Consider the following 25,189-nt stretch of genomic DNA (forward strand, 5'->3'; position numbering starts at 1 on the left):
CAGGGGGACAGGGAATGAGGGAGTGCAGATCAGTTCATCCATGTTGTTACTGCCACTCCTTTCTTAAAGGAGGAGGAGTCCTTACACCATTTTCTCTTGCTCCAGTGGATCCCCTACTCACAAGGAAAATCCACAAACTTCCCCAGCGTGAGTCCTACCCACAGGACGCAATCCTTCCCCATCAGATAGCTCCAGTGCAGGCTTTACCACAGTCTCAGATTCTTCGGGAGTTGTTGCCACTCACTCCGGCGTGGGTCGTCCCACGGACTCTAAACCCGTCTAAAATGTCTCTACCTTGTCGTGCCCATGCTTCATGACCGTCCTCAAGCCCAGGCATCTTTTCCCCAACGTGGGCTTCTCCACGGGCTGCGCGTGGGTCTCAGCTCCACCAAGTCTGTCGTGGCTGCAGGGGGGCTGCCTGCCGTCTCGCCACCGGTTGCAAGGGAAACTCACCTCCGGCACACCTCGTCCCGTTCCGTCTTCACTGACCTGGTGTCTGTGTGGCTCTTTCTCTCAGGTCTTAGTCCTGTCTGGGAGAACTTGGCCCAGTGGGTACCCCGGGAACGGGGTGCTCCCCGAGTTCCCCAAGTGGCTCCGTTGCCACCATCTTGAGCGGGTGGCACCGGCCCGGCGTGGGCAGCCGCCCCGCTGGGGGCCAGGGAGCGAGGGCAGAGCCCTCCTCCCCTCTCCTTGCTCCTGGGCAAAAGCACCTTTTCCCGTCCCTTTGTCCCAACTTAAATAGGGCAATTCGCAGAGGCGCCGATTGGCTCAACCCCGAGGGGGATGGGAGACCGATCTGGTGGCACAGGGAGCAAATCCCCCCTCCTGCCACCAGAACCCCCTCCCCCACATCAAACCATCACACTCAGCAATCCCACAACAGAAGGGATCTCTGAGAGACCAGGCAAGACAGACAACTGTCCAATTTCCTCCTCCGAAAGCCCACCTATACCCTTTTGGGTCCCTGAAATACCCCCTCCTGAGGTAGTCTACGCCCAGGATGCACGGGGCCTCTGGGCCAGTCACAACACGGTGCGTTGGCCACTCATTCCCAGTTAGACTCACCAGCAGCTGGAAGCCGCACGCCGTCTGACACTTCCCTTGGACCTTCAGAAATTATCTGCGTAATTTAAAAGACATGTGTGAGAACTGGCACAGACTCCTCCTCGACCCCTTTCCATGCACAAAGCTCCCGCTCGAGGCAACGTGCGTAACGCAGTACCAGGTGACGGAAAGAACGAACTTGTAGGCAGCAAAACAAAAGGAAGCCAAAGAGAGAGCTCCGAAGCTACTCACTTCTGTGGAAATCCATAACGTGGGGGACCATCGAGACTGCACTTCTCACCTGCTGACAGAGTATTAAAATGTATTAAAATCCAGATATATGGTGACCAGCTCCGCTCTTCTCCCAGGAGCCCCTGGAACTGCGTCCTGCTCGGCGTGGCCAGTGACCTAAGCAGCCCTGCTGGGACTCCTGCCTCAAGGCCAGGAATTCCCGAGAACAGCCAACCCTCCAGTGCGACACATCGTTTGAAGGGCCCAAAGTTTACCTGAACAGAGGAAGAAAAGACTTCCTTCCCTCTCAGGAGGACTGCAGGCAGCCTGCATTTGCGAGGCCTTTTGTAGCTTTTTGAAACCATAGGCTCATGCACAGAAGCACCTTGCAAGATCGAATGCAAGGCTTGAATTTGCTCACAAACGGTTATGTTCATGCTTTTACCTTAGAGTTCAGTAAAGCTCGACTTCTACTCAATGTGCTATTTCTCTAAAGCATGAAAAAGCCGTGCCTGGTATGCTTTTCCTTCAGTGCGATGTTTCTTCCCTGCGTTACGTCTCACACGCTTCTGATTGGTGCTTCATCTCGGCCAGCTTCTTCACTTCCTTGCTTTCGCTCCCAGGCTTTCAAAATAGAAAAGAGGCATCACACTCAGAGCACAAGAGTAGGTAGGATCCGTATGCAGAACGAGCAGACGGTGTTCTCCACAAAGAAGGTAACACTGATCTCCCAAGTCCAGTCTCCTCTCGCAGCTCTCAACCACAGATCTCCATCCTGACCACAGCACACAGCCTACCCATCAAAGGTCTCAACTTCATGACTGCTCTAAGCAGAAAACACTTAAGCCAGTGCATTCCTGTAAACTCCTTAACAAAGAGAGCGTTGACTTCCTGTAGTCTCATGGGTCAGCTCAAAGCCAGAAAGCTGGGGAATGGGCCAGCAGGACTTTCAGAGCAGCCGATAGTCAGCAGAACAGAGGAAGTCATCTCTCCTAGGCTCTCTCATCTGAAAGTTTCCCCATGTGAATACGGTTCTAGGCTGTGTAGCTCATGAAAAGGGAGAGCTCTGGCCGGCTTACTGAGACTTTCAGGTCTTTCTGAAGGGCTTCCATGGTCTTGGCTTGTCGCTGGGCTGCGGCTTCCAGCTTGGCCTTTCCAACTTGAAGCCTGAAAAAGAAGTACAGGCCTTATCGCACCAGTCCACAAGAGCACCAATCCCGAAAGTAGAATGTGCAAGAACCTCATCTAAAACAGAAGTGTCTTTGAAAATCATTTATTAGTATCTCGCTGTGATGCAAGAAGACAGTGCTGTTGTTTTCTCCCAACCGCAAAAAACGAAGCCTTGCTCCGGTGTGTTACTTCCTTACGGTTGCAGGCGTTCTTCTAGCCCTGCAGTAGCCACAGTTCCACAAGCCGTGGCCAGAAAACCCTGCAGGTTCCTGGAGGTGATTAGGTCCTCCTCCTTGTCCTTTATGGCGTTCTTCAGGCACTCGGCATAACACTCAGTCCGGATACGCCGCCATTCTTTCAATCCCTGCAGCTGCCAAAGCACAACAAGAATCCCCAGTAGTCAGCTTACGTTTGATAAAAAGGAGTGGGTTGCTTTGACTCTCACTTCAACTCCCCAAACCCATCTTACGTCTTCATCTTTTATACTGGCCCCTCTCCTACATCTACATCCATCTCCCGCAGCGTTTCCTAAACGTTCCCACAACACTCCTCCTCCTCCTCCTCTCTCAAGGACTCCGAACGCTCTTTGAGCCACTTGTAGGCTACTCCAGCAGGGTTAGAAGCTCCTCCTCCTCCTCAAGTGACTTTGCAATGCCGTAACAATGCCGAGGGGATGAGGGATTCCAAAAAAGCACCAGCGCAACACTCCAGCATGCCTACTACCCTTTCTGCGTCAGCACACACTCTGTTTTGCCAAACCCAAGAGAAGAAGCAAACAGAGGTGCTCCGTGAAACTTGAGAAGCAGCTTTTTGAAAGGAATACACACACCCTTCTCCGATTAAAGACTAAGTGAGTTCACGGTTAGTGACCCTTCTAATCGGACCCACCAGGCGAGTCATAGAATCATAGAATGGTTTGGGTTGGAAGGGACCTCAAGGATCATCTAGTTGCAACCCCACTGCCATGGGCAGGGAAACCCTCCACTACACCAGGTTGCCCAAAACTGGTTGTCATTCACAGGTCACTCAATCTACTCCTGTCGCAAAGTTGTCTAGTGCACTAAGACCACCTGAGCGCAGCTCTCCACCGTAACTTCAAGCGGTGCAAACAGGCAGCCACCCAAGGCACCAGTGCTGTTTCCTCCCAGCCCCCTCATCACAGCTAGCCGCACACTGAACCACCCTGGGTTACACAAAACCCCCAAGAAAGGACCCGTTCCCCGCTCTGGTTTGTGACAAAAAAAGCCTGGGCCCCTGCCAAGAGACAAAAGACAGGCTTTCTCCATACCTTAGCTTTACACCTCTCCAGTTCCTTCTGCAACTGCAGTTTCTGGTCCTGCTGGTCCCTGCTGTAGTGCTTCTTCGCTTCTTGTGAAGCTTCTACCAGGGAGCTCTTTTCAAGAGCGTCGGTAAGCTCCTGCTGTAGCTGGTTAATCCATCTCTAAAGAAATGGTGTGACATGAGCATAGAGAAATCGGTAAGAAGACAACACGACAGCAGAGAAAGGAATCCTCAGCAACACTACTACATCACGCTACATTTCAGCCCTGGGGCAAGAGAAGCATGACTTCACCTGCAGGTAACGCATTACCTCCAGAAGGAAAAGTGTATCATTCTGAAAAGAGCAGGCAAAATCTTCCTTTTGTTCTGCTCCGGCTGCTGGAAAGACACCTACAAAGGAGGCAAGAAGCACAACGATGCAGTGAGTGCTGATTTCACTCTGCTCTTCATCATCCGCTTCGCTCCAGGGAAGCTCACAAAGGTAACCGTTCAGTCCATCAGGAAATTACCATTGCTGCTCTCCTCCGCAATGGACTGCGTGCACCCTCCTTGTCCATCCGAAGCTGAAAGCCGCACGCTGGACGACACTTCCCTTGGACCTTCACAATCCATCTGCATAATTTAAAAGACATGCGTGAGAACTGGCACAGACTCCTCCTCGACCCCTTTCCACGCACAAAGCTCCCGCTCGAGGCAACATGTGTAACGTGGTACCAGGTGACGGAAAGAACGAAAAGGGAAACACCGCCAGCGTGTGGAGCATCTCTGTTGAGCAGCGCTCTCAAAAGGGGCAGAAGTACACCAGAAGGAGACCTGAATCATTAGCTTGACCTCACTCTGACCCAGTCCTAACTGAACAGCTTGCCTGCAGCACCAGCATGTCAAAGCTCCGTTACTGTGCATGTGTTGGAAGCAGCAGCAGAGGGAAACGAGCCCAAAAGCAAGCGAGGTCAGTGGAGACCCAGTGCCTCCTTCAGAGGAGGGGAAGAGTGGCTGGAAAGCTGCCTTTTGGAAGAAGATCTGGGGGCGTTAGATGACTTGTGGCTGAATATGAGCAGTCAGTGTGCCCAGGTGGCCAAAAAGGCCCTGAGCATCCTGGCTTGTATCAGAAATAGTGTGGCCAGCACGGCTAGGAAAGTGATTGTTCCTGTGTACTTGGCATGGGTGAGGTCACACGTCAAACACTGTTCACAACCTGAAAGACGGTGAGGTGCTGGAGAGGGTCCAAAGAAGAGCAAGGAAGCTGTCAAAGGGTGTAGAGTACAAGTTCTATGAGGAGTGGCTGAGGAAACCGGGGTTGTTTAGCCCAGAGAAAAGGAGGCTGACAGGAGACCTCATCTCTCTCTACAACCACCTGAGAGGAGGTTGTAGCGAGGTGGGTGTTGACGTCTTTTCCCAAGTAGCAAGTAGTAGCACAAGAGGAAAAAGGCCTCAGGTTCTGCCAGGAGAGGTTTAGAGTGGCAATTGGGAAATATTTCTTCACCAAAAGGGTTGTCAAGTAGTGGAACAGGCTGACCAGAGAAGGGTTGAGTCACCGTCCCTGAAGCTATCTAAAAGACTTGTAGACATGGCACTTAGGGACAAGGTTTAGGGGTGGACTTGGCAGTGTTAGGTTTACATTTGGACTTAATGATCTTTAGGGTCCTTTCCGACTTAATGATTCTATGATTGTACCTCAGATTCAAAAGGGAAGTCAAAGTCTTCCTGTTCTTCTGCTCCTGCTGCTGGCAGGACACCTGTAAAGGAGGTAAGAAACACAACGATGCTGTGAGTGCTGAGTTCACCCTGCTTCTCCTCATCTGCTTCACTCCAGGGAAGCACACAAAGGTAACCGTTTAGTCCGTCAAGAAAATTACCATTGTCACACTCCTCTGCACTGGACCGCGCGCAAGCTTCATGTCCGTCTGCAACAGGAAGGTGCACATCGGCCAACACTTCCCTTGGAACTTGACAATCCATCTGCGTAATTCAAAAGACATGCGTGAGAACTGGCACAGACTCCTCCTCGACCCCTTTCCATGCACAAAGCTCCCGCTCGAGGCAACGTGCGTAACATGGTACCAGGTGACGGAAAGAACGAAAGGGAAACACCACCAGTGTGTGGAGCATCTCTGTTGAGCTGCGCTTTCAAAAGGGGCAGAAGTACACCAGAAGGAGACCTGAATCATTAGCTTGACCTCACTCCGTCCCAGTCCTAACTGAACAGCTTGCCTGCAGCACCAGCATGTCAAGATCCCAGTTAGGAGCATGTGGTGGAAGCAGCAGCACAGGGAAATGAGCCCAAAAGCAAGCGAGGCCAGTGGGGCCACAGTGCCTCCTTCAGAGGAGGGGAAGAGTGGCCGGAAAGCTGCCTTTTGGAAGAGGACCCGGGGGCATTGGTCGACTTGTGGCTGAATATGAGTCGTCAGTGTGCCCAGGTGGCCAAAAAGGCCCCAAGCATCCTGGCTTGTATCAGAAATAGTGTGGCCAGCAGGACTAGGGAGGTGATTGTCCCTTTGTACTTGGCACTGGTGTGGCCACATGTCAAACACTGCTCTGTTTTGAGCCCCTCACTACCAGAAAGATGTTGAGGTGCTGGAGAGCGTCCAGAGAAGAGCAAGGAAGCTGTCAAAGGGTGTAGAGTACAAGTCCTATGAGGAGTGGCTGAGGGAACTGGGGTTGTTTAGCTCAGAGAAAAGGAGGCTGACAGGAGACCTCATCTCTCTCTACAACTACCTGAAAGGAGGTTTTAGTGAGGTGGGGGTCGACCTCTTTTCCCAAGTAGCAAGTAATATCACAAGAGGAAAAGGCCTCGAGTTGCACCAGGAGAGGTTTAGAGCGGCTATTGGGAAAAATTTCTTCACCAAAAGGGTTGTCAAACATGGAACAGGCTGACCAGAGAAGGGTTGAGTCACCGTCCCTGAAGCTATCTAAAAGACTTGTAGACATGGCACTTAGGGACATGGTTTAGGGGTGGACTTGGCAGTGTTAGGTTTACATTTGGACTTAATGATCTTTAGGGTCCTTTCCGACTTAATGATTCTATGATTGTACCTCAGATTCAAAAGGGAAGTCAAAGTCTTCCTGTTCCTCTGCTCCTGCTGCTGGCAGGACACCTGTAAAGGAGGTAAGAAACACAACGATGCTGTGAGTGCTGAGTTCACCCTGCTTCTCCTCATCTGCTTCACTCCAGGGAAGCACACAAAGGTAACCGTTTAGTCCGTCAAGAAAATTACCATTGTCACACTCCTCTGCACTGGACCGCGCGCAAGCTTCATGTCCGTCTGCAACTGGAAGGTGCACATCGGCCAACACTTCCCTTGGAACTTGACAATCCATCTGCGTAATTTAAAAGACATGCGTGAGAACTGGCACAGACTCCTCCTCGACCCCTTTCCATGCACAAAGCTCCCGCTCGAGGCAACGTGCGTAACATGGTACCAGGTGACGGAAAGAACGAAAGGGAAACACCACCAGTGTGTGGAGCATCTCTGTTGAGCCGCGCTTTCAAAAGGGGCAGAAGTACACCAGAAGGCGACCTGAATCATTAGCTTGACCTCACTCTGACCCAGTCCTAACTGAACAGCTTGCCTGCAGCACCAGCATGTCAAGATCCCAGTTAGGAGCATGTGGTGGAAGCAGCAGCAGAGGGAAATGAGCCCAAAAGCAAGCGAGGCCAGTGGGGCCACAGTGCCTCCTTCAGGGGAGGGGAAGAGTGGCCGGAAAGCTGCCTTTTGGAAGAGGACCCGGGGGCATTGGTCGACTTGTGGCTGAATATGAGTCGTCAGTGTGCCCAGGTGGCCAAAAAGGCCCCAAGCATCCTGGCTTGTATCAGAAATAGTGTGGCCAGCAGGACTAGGGAGGTGATTGTCCCTTTGTACTTGGCACTGGTGTGGCCACATGTCAAACACTGCTCTGTTTTGAGCCCCTCACTACCAGAAAGATGTTGAGGTGCTGGAGAGCGTCCAGAGAAGAGCAAGGGAGCTGGTGAAGGGTGTAGAGTACAAGTCCTATGAGGAGTGGCTGAGGGAACTGGGGTTGTTTAGCTCAGAGAAAAGGAGGCTGACAGGAGACCTCATCTCTCTCTACAACTACCTGAAAGGAGGTTTTAGTGAGGTGGGGGTCGACCTCTTTTCCCAAGTAGCAAGTAATATCACAAGAGGAAAAGGCCTCGAGTTGCACCAGGAGAGGTTTAGAGCGGCTATTGGGAAAAATTTCTTCACCAAAAGGGTTGTCAAGCATGGAACAGGCTGACCAGAGAAGGGTTGAGTCACTGTCCCAGGACATAGGAGCTATTTTGATGACTTGTAGACGTGGCACTTAAGTACATGTTTTAGGGGTGGACTTGGCAGTGTTAGGTTTACATTTGGACTTAATGATCTTTAAGGTCCTTTCCGACCTAATGATTCTATGATTGTACCTCAGAATTAAAAGAGAAGACGACATCTTCCTCTTGTTCTGCTCCTGCTGCTGGTGAGTCACCTATAAAAGACGAAAGAAGCGCAATGCTGCTGTGAGTGCTGATTTCACTCTGCTTTTCCCTATTACTCAATCCCTCTGTTGAAAGGACTGTTTTTCATTCTCCTCTGGCAACAGCCATTTGTCCTCATCACCGTCTCTGCGGCGAAGGATCTTACCTGTTCTGGGCTGTGCAAGTGCATCCAAGGGTAAGTCAGTAGTGGTCCCTGGGCTAGAGCTGTCAAGTACTGCTGGGCCTTCTGTACCTGCTGCAGAACATTCTTCTTTCCCTGCACAGCTCTTGTATTTCTCCAGTTGATTTGCAATACTAGATAGAGAAAGGAAGGAAATGCTTTCAGTAAAAACACCCACACACTGGCCCACACTCTCTCCTGGAAGAGCAACAGCCATTCATGAGCCATCCTACCCGTATTCATTGCCAGCTGGCAAAGGGTAACACATATGGACAACCTACTTCACTACTGCTGTAGACTGAAATACTCGCTACAGGCATGTTCACTCTAGAGATGCTTATTCCTGTATATGGAGTAACTCATCCCTGTTGGCTACAGTCTCCATTTCAAGGGCCAGCGAGACTAACAAGTGCCCTGGCAGACTGACATCTAACTACAAGGCTTCTGCCTCAGTGGGATGCTGTACTAATGCTGCACCAACTCTTCATGTCAAGCCGGGGTAACGTCTTCTCAAACCTGACTTTGAAGGGCTTCAGAAACTCCTGTGGTTAGCCTGAGGACCTGAGAGTTTAGAGAACTCCTAAGTGGGCTATCAAGAGGCCAACAAAGATGGCGGTTGCATTCCAAGCACTGCAGGGGTTAACAACATTGCATAGGTGGTATCTTCTAGCAGCCTCGGCAGAGGCTCAGCTGGGCCTCCAGAGAGAGACCCCTTTCAGGTTTGCTTCATCAGCAGAACTAAAAACAAAACAAAAAACCTCAAACAAACAAACAGGAAAAGACAACAAAGGTGTCCACACCTCATGAAAACCCTGGGATGTTACGAGAAAGGGCCGGACATTCTTATTATGCAACTGCACTGACAAGGCTATAAAACACTTACTCCAGGTGTCCAGACAGCATAGCGTAATACACAGCTGTGCGGCCACGACGGTCTTTAGCAGAAAGATCAGCACCATGCCGAAGGAGAATTTGTATCACATCCATATGCCCAGCATGAACAGCAATCATAAGAGTGGTCCTAGAGCATCCAAGAGAGGACAGGAAATCCATCAGCTTCCGCAGATGCTGCATTGCCATTACTTCAGCCCCTCTTTGCTCCCCACACAATTCACTTCCCCTCTGCTACGGGCAGAGGGAAAGCACAGCCAAACACGTGGAAGCGTCAGAGAATTCAGGTTGGCGGGACCTCAGGAGGACTCCAGGCCAACCACCCGCCCAGACTCGGGGTGTGTGGCGGGGGGGTCTGTGTGTGTGTCTGTGGGTGTGGCACCACAGCCAACGCTTCCTTGCAGTCCTCAGAGCGGAAATCCTCCCGAGGCAAGACAGCAGCTGAGTGCGGGTGGGCTTTCACAAGTCACACAGAAGGAGCTACTTCTGGGCAGCTCTTGGTTCTTTTTCAAAGCTCATTCCTGTGCCCCCCCGTGAATCCGACTTGAACAGTGCTAAGGAGCCCCACGCGCACTTTTGACAAACCCTTCACCTTTTACGCCGGTCTCGAACATGCACGTCAGCTCCTTTTTGAAGAAGGAACTCGACCATCTCTTCACAGTGCTCAATGATCGCAATAGTAAGCGGAGTGTATCCCAACTGAAAGGAGAAATCATCTCCTTTAGAATCACACAGAAAAGTCAAGCAAGTTTTGGGAAGAGAAGCCTTCCCTGAAGGCCAAGCTCACCCTATTCTGAGCATCAATATCAGCATTATGCTCAAGTAACAGCTCCACCAGAGATGTGCCAGGAATTTCGGCAGCCAGGTGAAGCGCAGTGTTGCCGCAAACATCTTTGAAGTCAGGGTTGGCACCGTGCTCCAGTAGAATAGCCGCACAGTCTGCGTGCTGCTGCTCTACCGCCTGGAAACAAGACACAAAGGAAGAGTAACTTCCAGCATCTCCGTTTCTCTCTGTCAGAACTCCTGTGTCTTACCAACTCTGAAAAGTATGAGTGTCTTCAAAGATGGGGCAACGTACGCCCCTTGTCTGCTGACTGCACCTGACCTGCTTCTACGCAGGCCTATGTAAAGAATCATGCAAGGTACGTACAGCTCAAGGCACAATCGATAAGCCCAACGTACAAGAATATCGCACGTTGCGCATACCTTCATCAGCGGCGATCTGTCAAAGCTGTCACGTGTCAGCTGGCATGTGTTTCCCGTTAGAAATCGAACATCTGTGTGGTCGCTCTCACAGGGAAGATGCAGCAGAGGCGTCCTGGAAATTACATACCCTTCGGTTAACACAGACAGACAGCTGAAGACATCGTTGCAGGCTGTGGTACCTGCCTGTGGCATAGGGCCACAAGCCTCACGTGGCAAAAGACAAGCCGAAAGCAAGCTTTCTTGTTCCAGAGCTGGTGGCACTAGTTGCACACCCAAAGCCTGGGGCTGGCTAGGAAAACTCCCCAACACACGCGTTGGGTCAGGAGGCGTCTCCTCAGCTGTGTAAATGAAGCTGCACAAACAGATTCCTATGCCCAGGCACTGGTCCCTGTCTCCAGCAGGACCACCCAGCACAGCAAAGGAGACCGCGTCTTGGCAGCCTGGAGTCTATGGAGGCTACGTAAGTCTGTGAAGCCTGTGTGTAAGCTCCTGGCTATTCCCGCCAGCGGTCCTGTGCCAGACGCGTCCTGGAGGCAGAGGGGATGGGACTTCTAACAGCAATGGGAGTGCTATGCCATGGCTTTCTGCAAATACGTGCCCTGCTCGAGCAAGCTGCTCAGTCTGGCAACAGGAAGGGAGCTGTCTCTGCTTGGACGAAGGCCTGCTGAGCTCCACAGGAGATTCACTATGGGGAGCAGGCTGGCAGGGCAGAGCGGAGCATCCGCCAGCTCCTGTCTCAGCTTCGGCAGGCCCCCGGGAAGCTCAGCACTTAGGTAAGGAGCCGGCCCTGCTCCTCAGGTGCTTGCAACCGTGCCGGGCTTTGCCGGCTCTGGCAGCCAGGCTGGGTGGAGGGTTTGCTACGGGCACTGCCCGCCCCTTACCGCTGTTTCGCCAACCACCCGCTGACGGGGAGTCTCAACCGCCACCGGCGCCGCTGCGGCCGGGGCACATCGCCGCTGGCGGCCGCCCCGCGCTGCCCGGACCGGCGCTCGGGGGCTTTGGCCGCGCCGGGCGCGGGAGCGCTGCCGAACAGCGGCCGCTCCCGCACCCTGCGGAGGAGCCCGAGGAGCCGCTGCATGCTGCGGCGGGGACGAGGACGAGGACGAGGACGAGGACACGGCCCGCCCCGGGGTTGGCAGCCGCAGGAGGCGCCCGGCGGGCTCTGCGGAGCCCCGGCGGGGCGAGGGAGGAGACGGGGAGAGGCGAGAGCCGAGCCCCGGGCGGGGAGAGGGACGAGGCGGGGAGAGGGACGAGACGGGGAGAGGCGAGAGCCGAGCCCCGGGCGGGGAGAGGGACGAGACGGGGAGAGGCGAGAGCCGAGCGACGAGCGACGACCGCGGCTCGCAGCCCCGACGCTCCGAGCCAGGGAGATGCTGCCGGTTCCGCTGGGAGACCGACACTGGAGCGGCGGTCCTCGCGGGGCGCTGGACAAGGGGTCGCGTCGAGCGCGCTGGGGGCGTCACAGAGGGGGGTGGCGGAGGCGTCATAGGGGGCGGGGGCCGGCGGCCCGGGCCGGGAGGGCTCTGCCTTCGCCGTCAGGGCGGCCCGGTGGTGGTGCTGGGCTCTGGGTGGCCGGAAAATGCCTTTGAAAATGTGCTGTTTGCACAGCTGCTGTTGGAGAGCCCTGTTTGTCCCCGTGTTAGAACCTTGAAGGACGCGTCCCTCTGGGTTTTGAAGCAAAATCACTACGCACAAAGGTGTGTAGTGATAGGACAAGGGGCAACGGATTTAAACTGAAAGAGGGCAGATTTAGGTTAGATATAAGAAAGAAATTCTTTACATCGAGGGTGGTGAGGTACTGGAACAGGTTGCCCAGAGAAGTTGTGAATGCCCCATCCCTGGCAGTGTTCAAGGCCAGGTTGGATGAGGCTTTGGGCAACCTGGTGTAGTGGAGGATTTCCCTGCCCATGGCAGGGGGGTTGGAACTAGATGATCTTTGAGGTCCCTTCCAACCCTAACCATTCTATGATTCTATGATTCTAAAATGCGGCATGTGTGGCCACGGACAGGGCTGCTGACAAACGGCTGAACGTGTAGCAAAGCTTCGCCCTGTCCCACCGCTCCCACTAGTGCTGCGTGAGTGGCGGGAGCCGTGGCTGCTCGGGCACCAACCCGCTGAAACCGCCTGTTCCTGCCAGCTCGTCGGAAACAGCGGGGAGAGCCCCGGGCTTCCCGCTTGGGGTGGCGGAGGCGGGTGCCAGGGAATTAGATGCAGTCCTCTGAACTGGACTGCGCACACCCACCATGTCCATCTGCAGCTGGAAGCCGCACGCTGGACAGCACTTCCCTTGGACCTTCAGAAATGATCTGCGTAATTTAAATTAGAATCAGAGAATCATAGAACCGTCTGGTTGGAAGAGAGCCTCAAGATCATCAAGTCCAACCATTCACCCTGCACTGTCAGGATCCCGAAACCATGTTCCTCAACACCAAATCCACACGGTTTTTAAACACCTCCAGGATGATGATGGGGACTCCACCACCTCCCTGGGCAGCCTGTTCCCATACTTCACAACCCTCTCGGTAAAGTAATTCTTCCTGATATCTAACCTAAATTTCCCCTGGTGTAACTTGAGGCCATTCCCTCTCGTCCTGTCATTCATAACATGGGAGAAGAGACCGACCCCCATCTCCCTACAACTTCCTTTCAGGTAATTGCAGAGAGCGATAAGGTCCCCCTGAGCCTCCTCTTCTCCAGACTAAACAGTTCCAGCTCCCGCAGCCGCTCCTCATAGGACAAGTTCTCTAAACCCTTCACTAGTTTTGTTGCCCTTCTCTGAACCCACCCCAGCACCTCAACATCCTTCTTGAAGTGAGGGGCCCAAAACTGAACACAGTACTCCAGGTGTGGCCTCACCAGTGCTGAGTATAGGGAGACAATCACTTCCCTGCTCCTGCTGGTCACGCTGTTTCTGATACATGCCAGGATTCCGTTGGCTTTCTTGGCTGCTTGGGCACACCGCTGGCTCATGTTCAATCGGCTGTCGACCAGCATCCCCAGGTCCTTCTCTGCTGCGCAGCTTTCCAGCCACACTTCCCCAAGCCTGTAACGCTGCAGGGGGTTGTTGTGGCCCAAGTGCAGGGCCCGGCACTTGCTCTTCTTGAATTTCATACAGTTGGCCTCGGCCCATGGATCCAGTCTGTCCAGGTCCCTCTGTAGAGCCTCCTGACCCTCAGGCAGACCAACACTACCTCCCAATTTAGTGTCATCTGCAAACTTGCTAAGGGTGCACTCTATCCCCTCACCCAGATAAGGTCAGACTCGGGCAAAAGGCTCATTAAAGCGGGTAAGAGATCTAGTCGAATAAAAGCAGGCGTGCGGTGTGAAATTTCCGGCTCACTGGAGATGTTTGTTCCTTGAAAGCACAGCATTGTTGAGGCTGGAAAGGGCCTCATCTCGTCCATCTCTTGTCTGCAGGGCCAGCCAGGGCAGGTCTCGCAAGGCCACGTCTTGTTTGGAGCATCTCCAAGCACGGAGACTCCACAACCTCTCTGTGGCACAAATGAGCCTCAGCAGGATGAGCTGGGGCCTCCAGTCCCACCCCAGGTCCCTGGAGCCTCCAGCCCATGGGCCCTGGAGTCCTGCTGAGGTGTAGGCAGAGGCCTCCCTGCCTGAGCTGTCACAGTGTCCCCGTCTCCATTTCTGTGTCAGCGGTGGCTGTGCCTGGCCACAGACCTCGCTTCTCTGGACCCCAGCCCACCGGCTGCCTTTCCAGCCTGCCCTTGGCCCGCCCATGGGGCCTGCGTCTGACCCTGCTTGCCACCACTGGGCCTGAACCCTGGCCCGGCCTGACTTTCCTGGCTTGTCCTCAGAGCTGCCACCTCACCAGGCACTTGCTCATCCCTCTGGGCTCTCGGCTGCCCCAGCTGCCCGCCCCGGGACCGTCCTGCTCCCCTGCCTTGTCCTCCCAGGGATGCTTGCTCCTTACAGCTCGCCTCTGCAAGGCTAGTATTACACATTATATTGCTTATCACTAATCCTATTGAAATTTTGAGATGTGCCTTCCTGTATTAGGACGGCAGTAGAAATCCATCATGATCATCTGCTCCGAGCTTGCAGTTCAGAGCTGAAAGTCAACAGCACCACGTTAGTGCAACACACTGACCAGTGGAAAGCAAAGGGGCAAAAGCATCCCGGTGTTAAACACTCAGTATCAGTGCTGCCAACTACACACTCTTCCACTTAAAATAGCAAAGAAATAAGTGATTCGGGGCTCTGAAACAAATATCCAATCACAACTAGTCCAAATTTCTAGGAGGGAATGCCACCCCAATCTGTCCCGACACTGCCTTTTTACATCTCGGGAAGAAATTACTTTGACTGGGCTCCTTTACTTTCCCCTTGGTAACTATCCCACATCTTACAGCCTCAAACGAATTCTTCTGTCAGAGCCTGACAATCCTTTGATCACAAAAAAAAAGTAAGAAAAAAAGACATAAAGCTCATTTTTCCCCACAAGGCTCACAGGGGACACGGCAGGATGGTTTGACACGAGCTCCCAGCACAGTCATGCTGGAGCGGCCTCACCCCTTGCCATGACTGTTCCCTACGCTTAGAAAAAGCAACACGACACCGGCTGAACATCTGGATGCCCCTGGCAGGGAAAGAGTGGGACAGAGCTGAAACGGCACCAAACGACCGGCCCGTCCCGCGTTTAAACGGGGGAGCCCGACCGACACCTCCACCGGCCGTTCGCTCACGAGCTGCCGCCCAACCCCGACCGCTCGCCCGTTCCCTCCGCGCAGCCGGGCCGGGCCGGGCCGGTCGGTGCCGCTGCCCGGTGGCCCAAGCTCTGCCCCGCCGCGCGGCGCCGCCGACCGCGGCCCAGCGACTCCTCCTGGGCCCGGCCCCAGTCCCGGCCCCGGCCCCGGCCCCGGCCCCGGCCCCGGCCCCGCCGCGGGGACTGCAGCCCCTCCTGCCTGCCTCCCGCCCGCCCCCGAGCCGCCCCGGCCACCCGGCGCTCCCGCTTGGCCGACGGCTCCTCCTTCACGGCGGTCACGCGCAGACATGGCGCCTTCCGCGGCAGCGCGCGCCACCGCCCCATCGCCGCGGCCGCCCGCCCCGCGCCCGGCCCCAACGGCGCCTGCGCCATGCCCACGGGAGACGCCGTCCGGCGCCGCCCGGAGCCCCGCGACTCACCGGGGCGGCGCTCCCCGGCATCCCTCAGCGAGGCGTCGGCTCCGCCGCTCTCCGCCGCCCCGCGGCAGCTCCGCTTTCCACAGCGGCGGCTCCCGCCGTGCGCGGTGCGGGCACCTCTCTGGGGCCGGGTTCGCCTCCCTCAGGACAGCCGCCTCCTGGTCTCACCCGGGCCCTGCCCCGGGGGGCGGCCTCCGGAGCTGGGCGGGCTTCGGCCCGGCCGGGCGCCCGCTGCCCGCCAAAGCCGCTCGCTCTGTCACTCCCTCCTCAGCCGGGCAGGGCAGGGAAAATACAACCGGCGGCTTCTGGGCCCGCATAAGGACAGAGAGCCACCACTCACTCACCACTCTCTGTCACGCCAAGACGCGATGTCAGGTCACTGGAGGACAGAGAAGGGCACAACCTCCAGCCCTTCTCAATTTGACCAGTCTACCAGTTTCCTAAGAAAAACGAGACCCGCGTACCTGACCTGCCTTCCGCACCCTGTTTAAGGAGAAAGGGGATCACCTGGAACCCTTTACAATTTGGCCGGTCTGTCAGGCTCACGCTGACAGCGTCACCAGGACAAATCCCTCTGGGCTGCCCGCTATGTCAGAGGCGGATCGTCTGCCCGATTCAGGGACCCTCACGGGCAGCGACACAAAGACAAATCCCTTATATCTCCTGTACCAGTTGTTGAAGTTACCAGAAACTTATGTTTACAGATGGCAAATTTTATTCCATATGCTCGTGACAGGACGCAGGTTCAAAGACAGCCGCTCATCGGTACTGGCTGCGGAAACAGACTTGCAACAATGCACAAACAGAGCTGATCAGTGATCATCCCAAACAGCTCACGACGTGTTAGTAACCAAGAGCACCTAATGCAGAGCTCTTACCCAACAGGCGTCCCTGTGGGGGCGAGAAGAGAGGTCCAGCCCGTCAACTGATCCCAGACATTCCGATGGAGGTCTTCCTCCAACAACACTCCCTTCTCTTTAGCCATTTTTATACTGTTTTTTACTTTCAGGTGGAGCTTGAGTGACTCTGGTCATACGTACCTCTGTTAGGATTGGTGTAAACTCTCCTCGCTTTGGTTGAAAGGTATAGGCTAGAATTCCAGAGCGCATGCTCAGCGAGGAGTGGTCGCAACCCAGAGGCGAGCAGCTTTGGAGATGGCGGTGTGTTTTGGTATCAGAATGGCATTACAATGAGCAAAGCTCAGCTTCAGGACATGATTTCACCATCACTGCTGAGACGGCAGTTGCAATCCATCTTCCTTGATAGCAGCTATGCGTTTATCTTCACCAGTCGCTCTCTATCCCTGATAACAGGGACGAGCCATGGTACCTCCGTACCACTCTACTCCTCATTCCAAGGATATTGTACATTCTGCTCCACCTGAGCAGGCCTTGTCCATGCCAACCGCATCACGTTCCTGGGAGCAGCAACTATATCTGGCCTCAAAGCTGCTCTAATATTACAGCTTATGTTAAGATGTAAGCTGAACTTTGGGGGACAATGTTCTCCCATTCCGCCCAATTCCTGTTGTTTTTCCACACTCTAACAGGCAGAACAGACTCGACTTGGGGAAAATTAGATTATCACCAATCAAATCTGCGTAGAGTAATTGGAAATAAAAGCTGAATCTCGAGACACCTTCCCTCAACCCCTCCCTTCTTTCCAGGCTCAACTTCTCTCCTAATTTTCCTCTACCTCCTCCCCTCAAGCGGTGCTGGGGGATGGGGAATGGGGGTTGCGGTCAGTTCATCACACATTGTCTCTGTTGCTCCTTCCTCCTCACATGCTTCCTCGGCTCCAGTGTGGGGTCCCGCCACCTTGGTGTCTGCAGAGTGTTTTCTCCCACATATTCTCACTCCCCTCTCCCAGCTGCTGTTGCCCAGCAGTTTTTTCCCCCTCTTAAAATGTTGTCACAGATCTTCTACCACTGTCACTGATGAGCTCAGCCTTGGCCAGCAGCAGGTCCCTCTTGGAGGCGGCCGGCACGGGCTCTGTTGGACATGGAGGAAGCTTCTAGCAGCTTCTCACAGAAGCCACCCCTGTAGCCTCCCTGCTACAAAAACTTTGCCATGCAAACCCAACACAGAAATAATTCTTCCCGACCGTACCTTCTGTGCCTCACTTAGGCACAGCTATACAGCTACAAAGAGCCCCTGTCTGGACAGCTTTCGGCACTGGTCACACTTCTTTCTTCCGCAGATGCACCATTGCAACAGGATGTCCCAGAAGGGAGTCTGCATCCAGCCCATCGTCAAAAATCACTCCAAAATCCAGAGAATATTCTACTACCAATTCACCCTCCAGTGATTATAAACCTCATAGACCCATGTCCTTTAACTGTAAGAGAGTATGAGTGTAAGATTTGCACTCGCACAGCAGATTTCCTTTGAGATTGACCTGACTAGCCCATGGTGCAGGCAAGGAGACTCAGCCACAGGACAATTAAGTGACTCCTAGACATTTTGTCTTCCCAGCACATTGTGAAAAGTCTGCAGGACAGTAAGCAGACTGCTTTACTCCTATTCTCACCTAGGAACAGCTTCACATCATGAAAGCTCCACTGAGCTTAAGAGAACTTTGAAGGGAACTTTAAATGTTCTAAAATACCAGAGCGTGGTCCTCTTAGTCATATGTTCGCAGGAGCGTACTGTGTACTAATCCATTTAGTCCTTTTTTTGGTTCCCTTTACAATAGCTGAAAACTGTTTTCTCCTGCAGCAGAAGTATGGCAACATCCCCTGTTTCTGGGAAACACGACCATCAGGCTGTGTGAGGATCACGTGTGCCTTCAGAGCAAACCTCGCACTATAAATGGACTTTTCTTACCTCCTAGTAGTAGTGTGTAAAAATATTTTCTTAGCAATTTGTACATTAGAGTAAGTAAACCCACGAAAACGTCCTTCCAGCAACAACAACTGGAATAAAAGAAAATGCCCATGTTTCCTCTTACTGCTTTTAAACTGGGAAACGTATCCAACTGCAGTATTTTTTAGAGGATGCACAGAATCCTGATTGTATCTCTAGTTGCAAAGTGGTCAGCTTGAACAATGCAAACAGACTCATCGTTTTTCATCATTTTTCTTTTCAGTCAGTTGCATTTCCTGGCTCTCAGAAAACGCCGTCCCAGTACTGAAATAGTTTTGCTGCAAACATCAGGGGCAGATATAAATTCCGAAAGAAAAGAAGATCTTGTATGATTTTCTTCTAATTCAGTGTAAATGATTCTCATGAACTTCCTAGTCTTTCTCAAAATCTACATTTTGTACTTAGTAAAGAGAGTTGGGATTCAGAACGTTTTGATAGGAAAAAAAAAAGTCTACAAGCTGAACATGTGTAGTCCGGTGCTTAACACTGCTAAATTCTCCACAGTGGATGCCATGGGGAGTGATACAGGCCTGCCTATTATCCAGCATGCTTAAAATATTTTCCCAGTTGGCGTCCTAAACTCATGTACTCACTTCAGGCCAGGTATTAACAAATCCCGTTTCCCTATGTTGTCAATGCCTTAAAAGGGACTGCAAAAAAGAATCTTACGGACTGAAATCCACCAGCTGGAAGAGATATCCAGCCTTTTTTACCTAGCGTAGAATGATCAAAATGTTCCTCTTTTCAAAAGGGTCTGTCCTCTGTCTGTTCCGAGGAGCCAGTACCCGTGTTTTTTCATACGTTCTGCAGAAAGAAGATGCTCCTCTGCCAACCTCTGCAGAAGATTTTGCCCAAAAGGCACAATCTCTCGATTTAACGATTCCTTCAAAACGACAATGATTTCAAAACTATATCTGCTGGTCTGAAGCTGGATTTGACATTTAGTAAACTAAATGTAAGGTTCTTTTCTGCAGATGTCCCATTGCAACAGGGTGTCAAAGAACAGATTCTGCATCCAGCACAAGACCTACTTGCATGCGTGCACCCCGCAAATTGCTGTGCCAGCTCTCAGGTAGCCGCAAGCTGCTTTTCACTTTCCCCCTGCCCTTCAGGTTGGCAGGCAGGGTGGCCTGTTAGTGCTTCCTCATTCGGTTGCCGTCTGAGTAAGGCACATGAATTTAAACAATATGAAAAGCAGGGCTTTGCTCATCTCAGCAGCCTTAACTGAGACAGAGAAGGAGCACTCACTTCACCAGCTCTGCCGGCAGACATTACAGAAGAGTCACTTCCATTGAACTTGGAAACACCTAGAATTAAGGAATTATCTTTCCATGCAGAACCAGAGGTTGCAGTCAGGAAAAAAACCCTTGTGACTGAAATGAAATTCATGATGGTATTTGACTCTTAAGAATTGTTGAAGGTCTTTATATACATACCTTGTAATCTTTGAAAAATATTTCTGCCAGCTGTTTCTAACTGGGTGCCTACAACTGCTGCAGATCTTGAAGAGGAAAGAGCAATAAAGGAAATATGCTACAAATCTGGTAAATATGAATTCAGTCACTCTTTCCTAAACAGCAATGCTGCCACTATAGTAAACTTGTGGGTTTTTTTCCCTCCAGGGCTATGTTTAGGAGAGTATTACAGGATTCAGCACCCTCCCGAACTCCAATCAACAAAACCTGTGTCTTCACCTCGGGAAAAGGAGCTGTTACCCTTGGAAGCTACCGAGCGAGGCTTGCAGAAAGGCAAGTACTTAGCATCTTCTTGGACAATGTTTGCAACTTTCAAAATTACTGCTACAGGGAGAAACTGTTACATAGGATGCCCCTCCTCTCCTCTTTTTCAATCTACTGACAATAAAAGACAGCATGTTTCAAAGAGCATAAAAATATTTCATTCATTTTTCCCCCATATATGTGTATAGAGAGTGTCTATACACTGTGCTTACTGACAAGTGGCTAAAACGTTCTTTCTGTTGCCTTTCCAGGTGTTGAGAATACAATTCCTACAAAAAGAGAAGGAGAAGGTTCAGGAAGGAGAGGACCAACCAAGAGTATTCCCAGAACAGATTGCAGATTCTTTGAAAATGGAGGTAATATACTTTAAAGTTGGCATCTCATTGCTGAAAATCTTCTGGAAAAGAAAATAAATATATTTTCATTTGGCTATCCAGAAGGAACATTTCTTAAATCTTGATTTATAGCCTCCGATCTCCTGCAACAGATCAAATTTTTAAACATATTGCTTTGTTTTTTCACTTTCAGGAAGTCACATTTCGGTCCCCAGAGTAAAACCAAGTTACAAACAAAGAGGTCAAAAGATGGATGACGAAACTGCTTCTTCTCTTCCTTATGTGAGAGAAACTGGAAGAAAGACTAATTTCAACCCTCTAGAACCTCGAAGATCGGCACATGTAGTCTACCGGACTGCCACCATCAAACAAGAACCAAAGTTCAAGGGATCTACAGGTGGGTTCCTGCTTGAGCCTGTCTGTGTTGTGCTGCTTTTGATTTTAATCCTGCAAGTGACTAATATGTTATTTATGCCTAAATATGGGCAAGAGTAAATTTGATCCAGCAGCATTTTCACAAGTAGATTGCAACAGGATCCATAGACAGGAATGTAAAGCTTCAGGAAGCTGTACAATACGGCAGATAGAACGTTCATCAACAAGAACATAGCCGCCTTCCTAGCAGGAGTTTGTTTCTGTGCCCAAGAAAGAGGAATGAATGCAGTGATGTGATGTAGTGCACGAGTATACTGACTCCCACTATTTACAGCATCTTTTATGTCATTTATTCTGTGGAAATATTTAATAAACCTCAGAATAGTCCACTTTTAATGTCTCTTTTTACTCTAACTATTGATAGCAGTAGAAGTAGAAATAGTTTTGTGGTAGAATTTCCATTTCCTCTCAATGAAACTTGCTTCGCGATTTTACACAACTGGATTTTTACTGGATTATGACAGAAATTATCCCAACATCGCTGCTTTGTTTCGGGAAAGATTAGTTGTGGGTTTTTTCTTTTTGCTGTGAACATTTGCTTTGATTAAAGGTGGACAGATTGGTATAGAGATTCCAGCGAGAACCTTCTTAACGTGAGGAATACATCTTCTCAAATTTCCAAGTTAAAAAAGGATAGAGCATTTAAAAGAAAGGATAATCAGCATTTTGTCATAAGAACGACCATGACCATTTTCACCACCTTTCTTTTTAGCTGTACCAGAGCCATATGGTGGGAAATGCTCCAAAGAAAAGAATCAGCTTGACACAAACAGGAGACTTTGGACCCAAACAGAAAATACGGTTAAGACTTACATGTAGTGCATAAACTGGAAAATTTAGGATTCTTGTGGAATTAATGATTTGAGTTCATGGAATTAAGCTGGAATGAATAGAAAACCAGAGTTTTCATATTAATGAGTTATAACCAAGTTTGACACAAAATGCTTAGTTGTTGGGCAGCACACTCAGATGCAAAATCAATTGTCTAGCACAAACCCATCCTATTGCCTTGCATCTAGTGCTGTCACAACAGGGATAAAGCAGGAGACTGGAGTATGGATTCGTTTAATCGAAAAGCAATTGACGCCTTTGGGAAAATTTCCAACAGGGGAACACTGGCTTTGTTCAAGTTAAGGATGCCCCTGGCAGAATTGCCTCATTTGGAAGATCCTGTGAGCCTGAGGGAGAAGCTGCAAGATTCCAAATGATCTTGAGAGTACTAGAGGGAAAGTCTGTATTTCATATTCGCTTGGATTTCAGGGATGATCTATGATTCACCTGATACCTTCATTGATATTTCAGCAAATGTCATAGAGTAAGAGAGTCTGTCCTGAAATCGTAGCTGAAACTGAAAAACCATGTATGTTTTTTCTATAGACAAATGTACTTCAGGATCTTAAAATGCACCAACTTGGAGGAAAAGAAACCCACATGCAAAAACATTCCCTAAGTTGAAAACAACCACTCAGGTAAGTGTTTGACAGAAAGTTCTACAATTCAGTCTTTTTAGTAAAAGTGGCATGTCTCTCCCCACCTAGAAAATGTAAAAGTGCTCTTACAACTTCCCCTGCCAAAACCCACAAGATTCTTAGCAATGCCGAGTGCTCCGAAAGAGCTGTTAATAGTTTTGCTTGCAGACACGTAATTTTGGCCGTATAACCAGCCTGTGATTTCTAATTAGTCACAATATTGCTGACATGAAAGCAAAGGACGTGCCTGCCTTTAAAGCGAGGAGCTACAAGAAGCGGGTTTTGGCTTGTAGCACTGGGCACAGCCCAGCAGGGACTACAGCAGGGTCATCTCTCTGTCGCTCTGCTGGACCACTGACGAGGCATCGGCAACAGCCGAACGACGACCAGCTGAGGTCCAGCTTCATACAAGGACTCCGGATACAAAACAGTCACGAGACGCCCTAAGGACTGTTAATACATTTTACAGCTGTCTTGAAAGCAGAGATTAGAAACTCTGTCTTGTGTCTTACCCTGGAAGTTTTATTCTTAAAATCTTTCTGAAAGAGCAGATAGTTTTACTCTAATAGATCGTGCACTAAACATTCTGTACGTCTCTTTTGAAAACAGAGCCAAGAAGACACGGCAGTGAATGGAAAAGGAGAATGATACGTAGAGACGAGAAAGAGATGAAGCAAGTACTTCAATTGACAAAAAAAAATCTAAATTGAAATTAAAATTTTCAACTGGGAAATCCAAAGATGCTACACTTGCAAATTCCAGAAACAAGATGCAGGAAGGACAACACAACCTTTCCAACCCGATTAAAAATTCCCTATATTCACTAAATTGAATCTGGTTCAAAAATTTGACAGTTGAAGTGATTTTTAGACTATGTTTTAAGGCATAATTCCTAATATGAATAAATACTGTTTGTTTTACTCAGCTGTTTCAGAGGACTTTTAATGGAAACAGCAACAGGAACGCATTCTAGAAAGGAGATGTTTTGGTGTGAAGGGCAGATTCCGAGAGGCGTTAGCTGTTGGTCGGAGGTCTGGGGGGCTCGCTGCAACTTTGATCTTGAGATGTTGCCATTTTAGCAGAGCAGCAGAACTGTGTTGAGAACTGAATGCACTTCACAACAAAACTCTTGAGTTAACCAAAATACACTTTTCCACACGTTGCATAGTGAAGTATAAAAGACTGGGTAAAGACTGAGAGGAAGACTGGCAAGAGGGATACTTTAATACTGCTTTCTGAAGAAAGAAGCCTCATACTAACCTGTTAGATGTATGTGACACTATATCTTAGTCCATCTTTACCTTGGCATGACCTTAAGTCGTTCTTAGAAGATAATAACTTTTGGAGGAGAGCCTTGCGGCAAGGTTGGAGGAGGAGACTCCTCTCCTTGGAGGAGACTTGCGGCAAGATTTCATACACTGTCTGCCTGACGCAGAGGACCGAGCTAAGAGTCAGGCTCAGCTCAAGGGAAAGACAAAGAATCGTAGAATCATAGAATCACAGAATGGTTAGGGTTGGAAGGGGATTCAAAGATCATCTAGTTCCAACCCCCCTGACACTTTCCACTACACCAGATTGCTCAAAGCCTCATCCAACCTGGCCTTGAACACTTCTAGGGATGGGAAATCCACAACTTTTCCAGGCAACCTGTTCCAGTGCCTCACCACTCACAATGTAAAAAATTTCTTTCTTATATCTAATCTAAATCTACCCTCTTTCAGTTTAAAGCCATTGCCACTTGTCTTATCACTATATATCCTTGTAAAAAGTCCCTCTCCAGCTTTCCTCTAGGCCCCTTTGAGTACGGGAAGGCTGCAATAAGATCACTCCAAAGCCTTCTCTTCTGCAGGCTGAACAGGCCCAACTCTCTCAGCCTGTCTTCACAGGAGAGGTGCTCCAGCCCTCAGATCATCTTCATGGCCATCGTCTGGACCTGCTCCAACAGCTCCATGTCCTTCTTGTGCTGGGGACTCCAGAGCTGAACACCGTATTCCAGGTGGGGTCTCCTGAGAGCAGAGCAGAGGGGCAGAATCCCCTCCCTTGACCTGCTGCCCACACTGCTTTGGATGCAGCCCAGGATACGGTTGGCTTTCTGGTCTGCCAGCACACATTCCCAGCTCATGTAGAGCTTCTCATCAATCAACACCCACAAGTCCTCCTCAGGGCTGCTCTCAATTCATTCTCCACCCAGCCTGTACTTGTGCTTGGGATTGCCCGACCCATGTGCAGGACCTTGCACTTGGCCTTGTTGAACTTCATGAGGTTCTCTCAGGCCCACCTCTCCAGCCTGTCCAGGTCCCTCTGGATGGCATCCCTTCCCTCCAGCATGTCCACAACACCACACAGCTTGGTGTCATCTGCAAACTTGCTGAGGGTGCACTCGATCCCACTGTTCGTGTTGCCAACAAAGATGTGGACAGTGTCATGTGATGACCATCCTTCTCCAAGTCATTCTTCTATCACAGCCAGTGACCACCACCAGCTCGGATTCTGATTTCTCCCTTCTTCTCAGGGAGAGAAGGTCAAATGAAAAGTGTGAGTGTACAGAAGGAATTCCGTACACCCCAGAGCCTCCTGCTCAAAGCAAACAGGCATTTGTAACGGGTCCTGCTCTAAAAATCACACCATGTGTGCGGACAGCGCTTCTCCTTACGATCGCAGGAAGGGGCCAAACCAGCCCAGGCAGATCCCTCAGGATTTGGTTTTAAACTTCCTAAGAACAGAGCAGAGCCAACTCGGCAACAACGAGCCCGTCA

General features: G+C 50.9%; 1 protein-coding gene across 1 annotated transcript; it reads left to right on the forward strand.

Annotated features, from left to right (window-relative positions):
* Positions 1–15,545: 15,545 nt before the first annotated feature.
* Positions 15,546–23,081, forward strand: LOC147529216 (uncharacterized protein C12orf50 homolog). Its single transcript, XM_086625785.1, is given in 10 exon segments — positions 15,546–15,698; positions 17,718–17,961; positions 19,922–19,999; positions 20,090–20,203; positions 20,446–20,550; positions 20,723–20,926; positions 21,677–21,765; positions 22,073–22,136; positions 22,342–22,433; positions 23,043–23,081. Coding segments are annotated over 10 exon segments (1,182 nt in total).
* The last annotated feature ends 2,108 nt before the right edge of the window (positions 23,082–25,189 follow it).

This window comes from Tauraco erythrolophus, chromosome 2 (genome assembly GCF_009769465.1).
Source record: "Tauraco erythrolophus isolate bTauEry1 chromosome 2, bTauEry1.pri, whole genome shotgun sequence".
NCBI lineage: Eukaryota > Metazoa > Chordata > Aves > Musophagiformes > Musophagidae > Tauraco > Tauraco erythrolophus.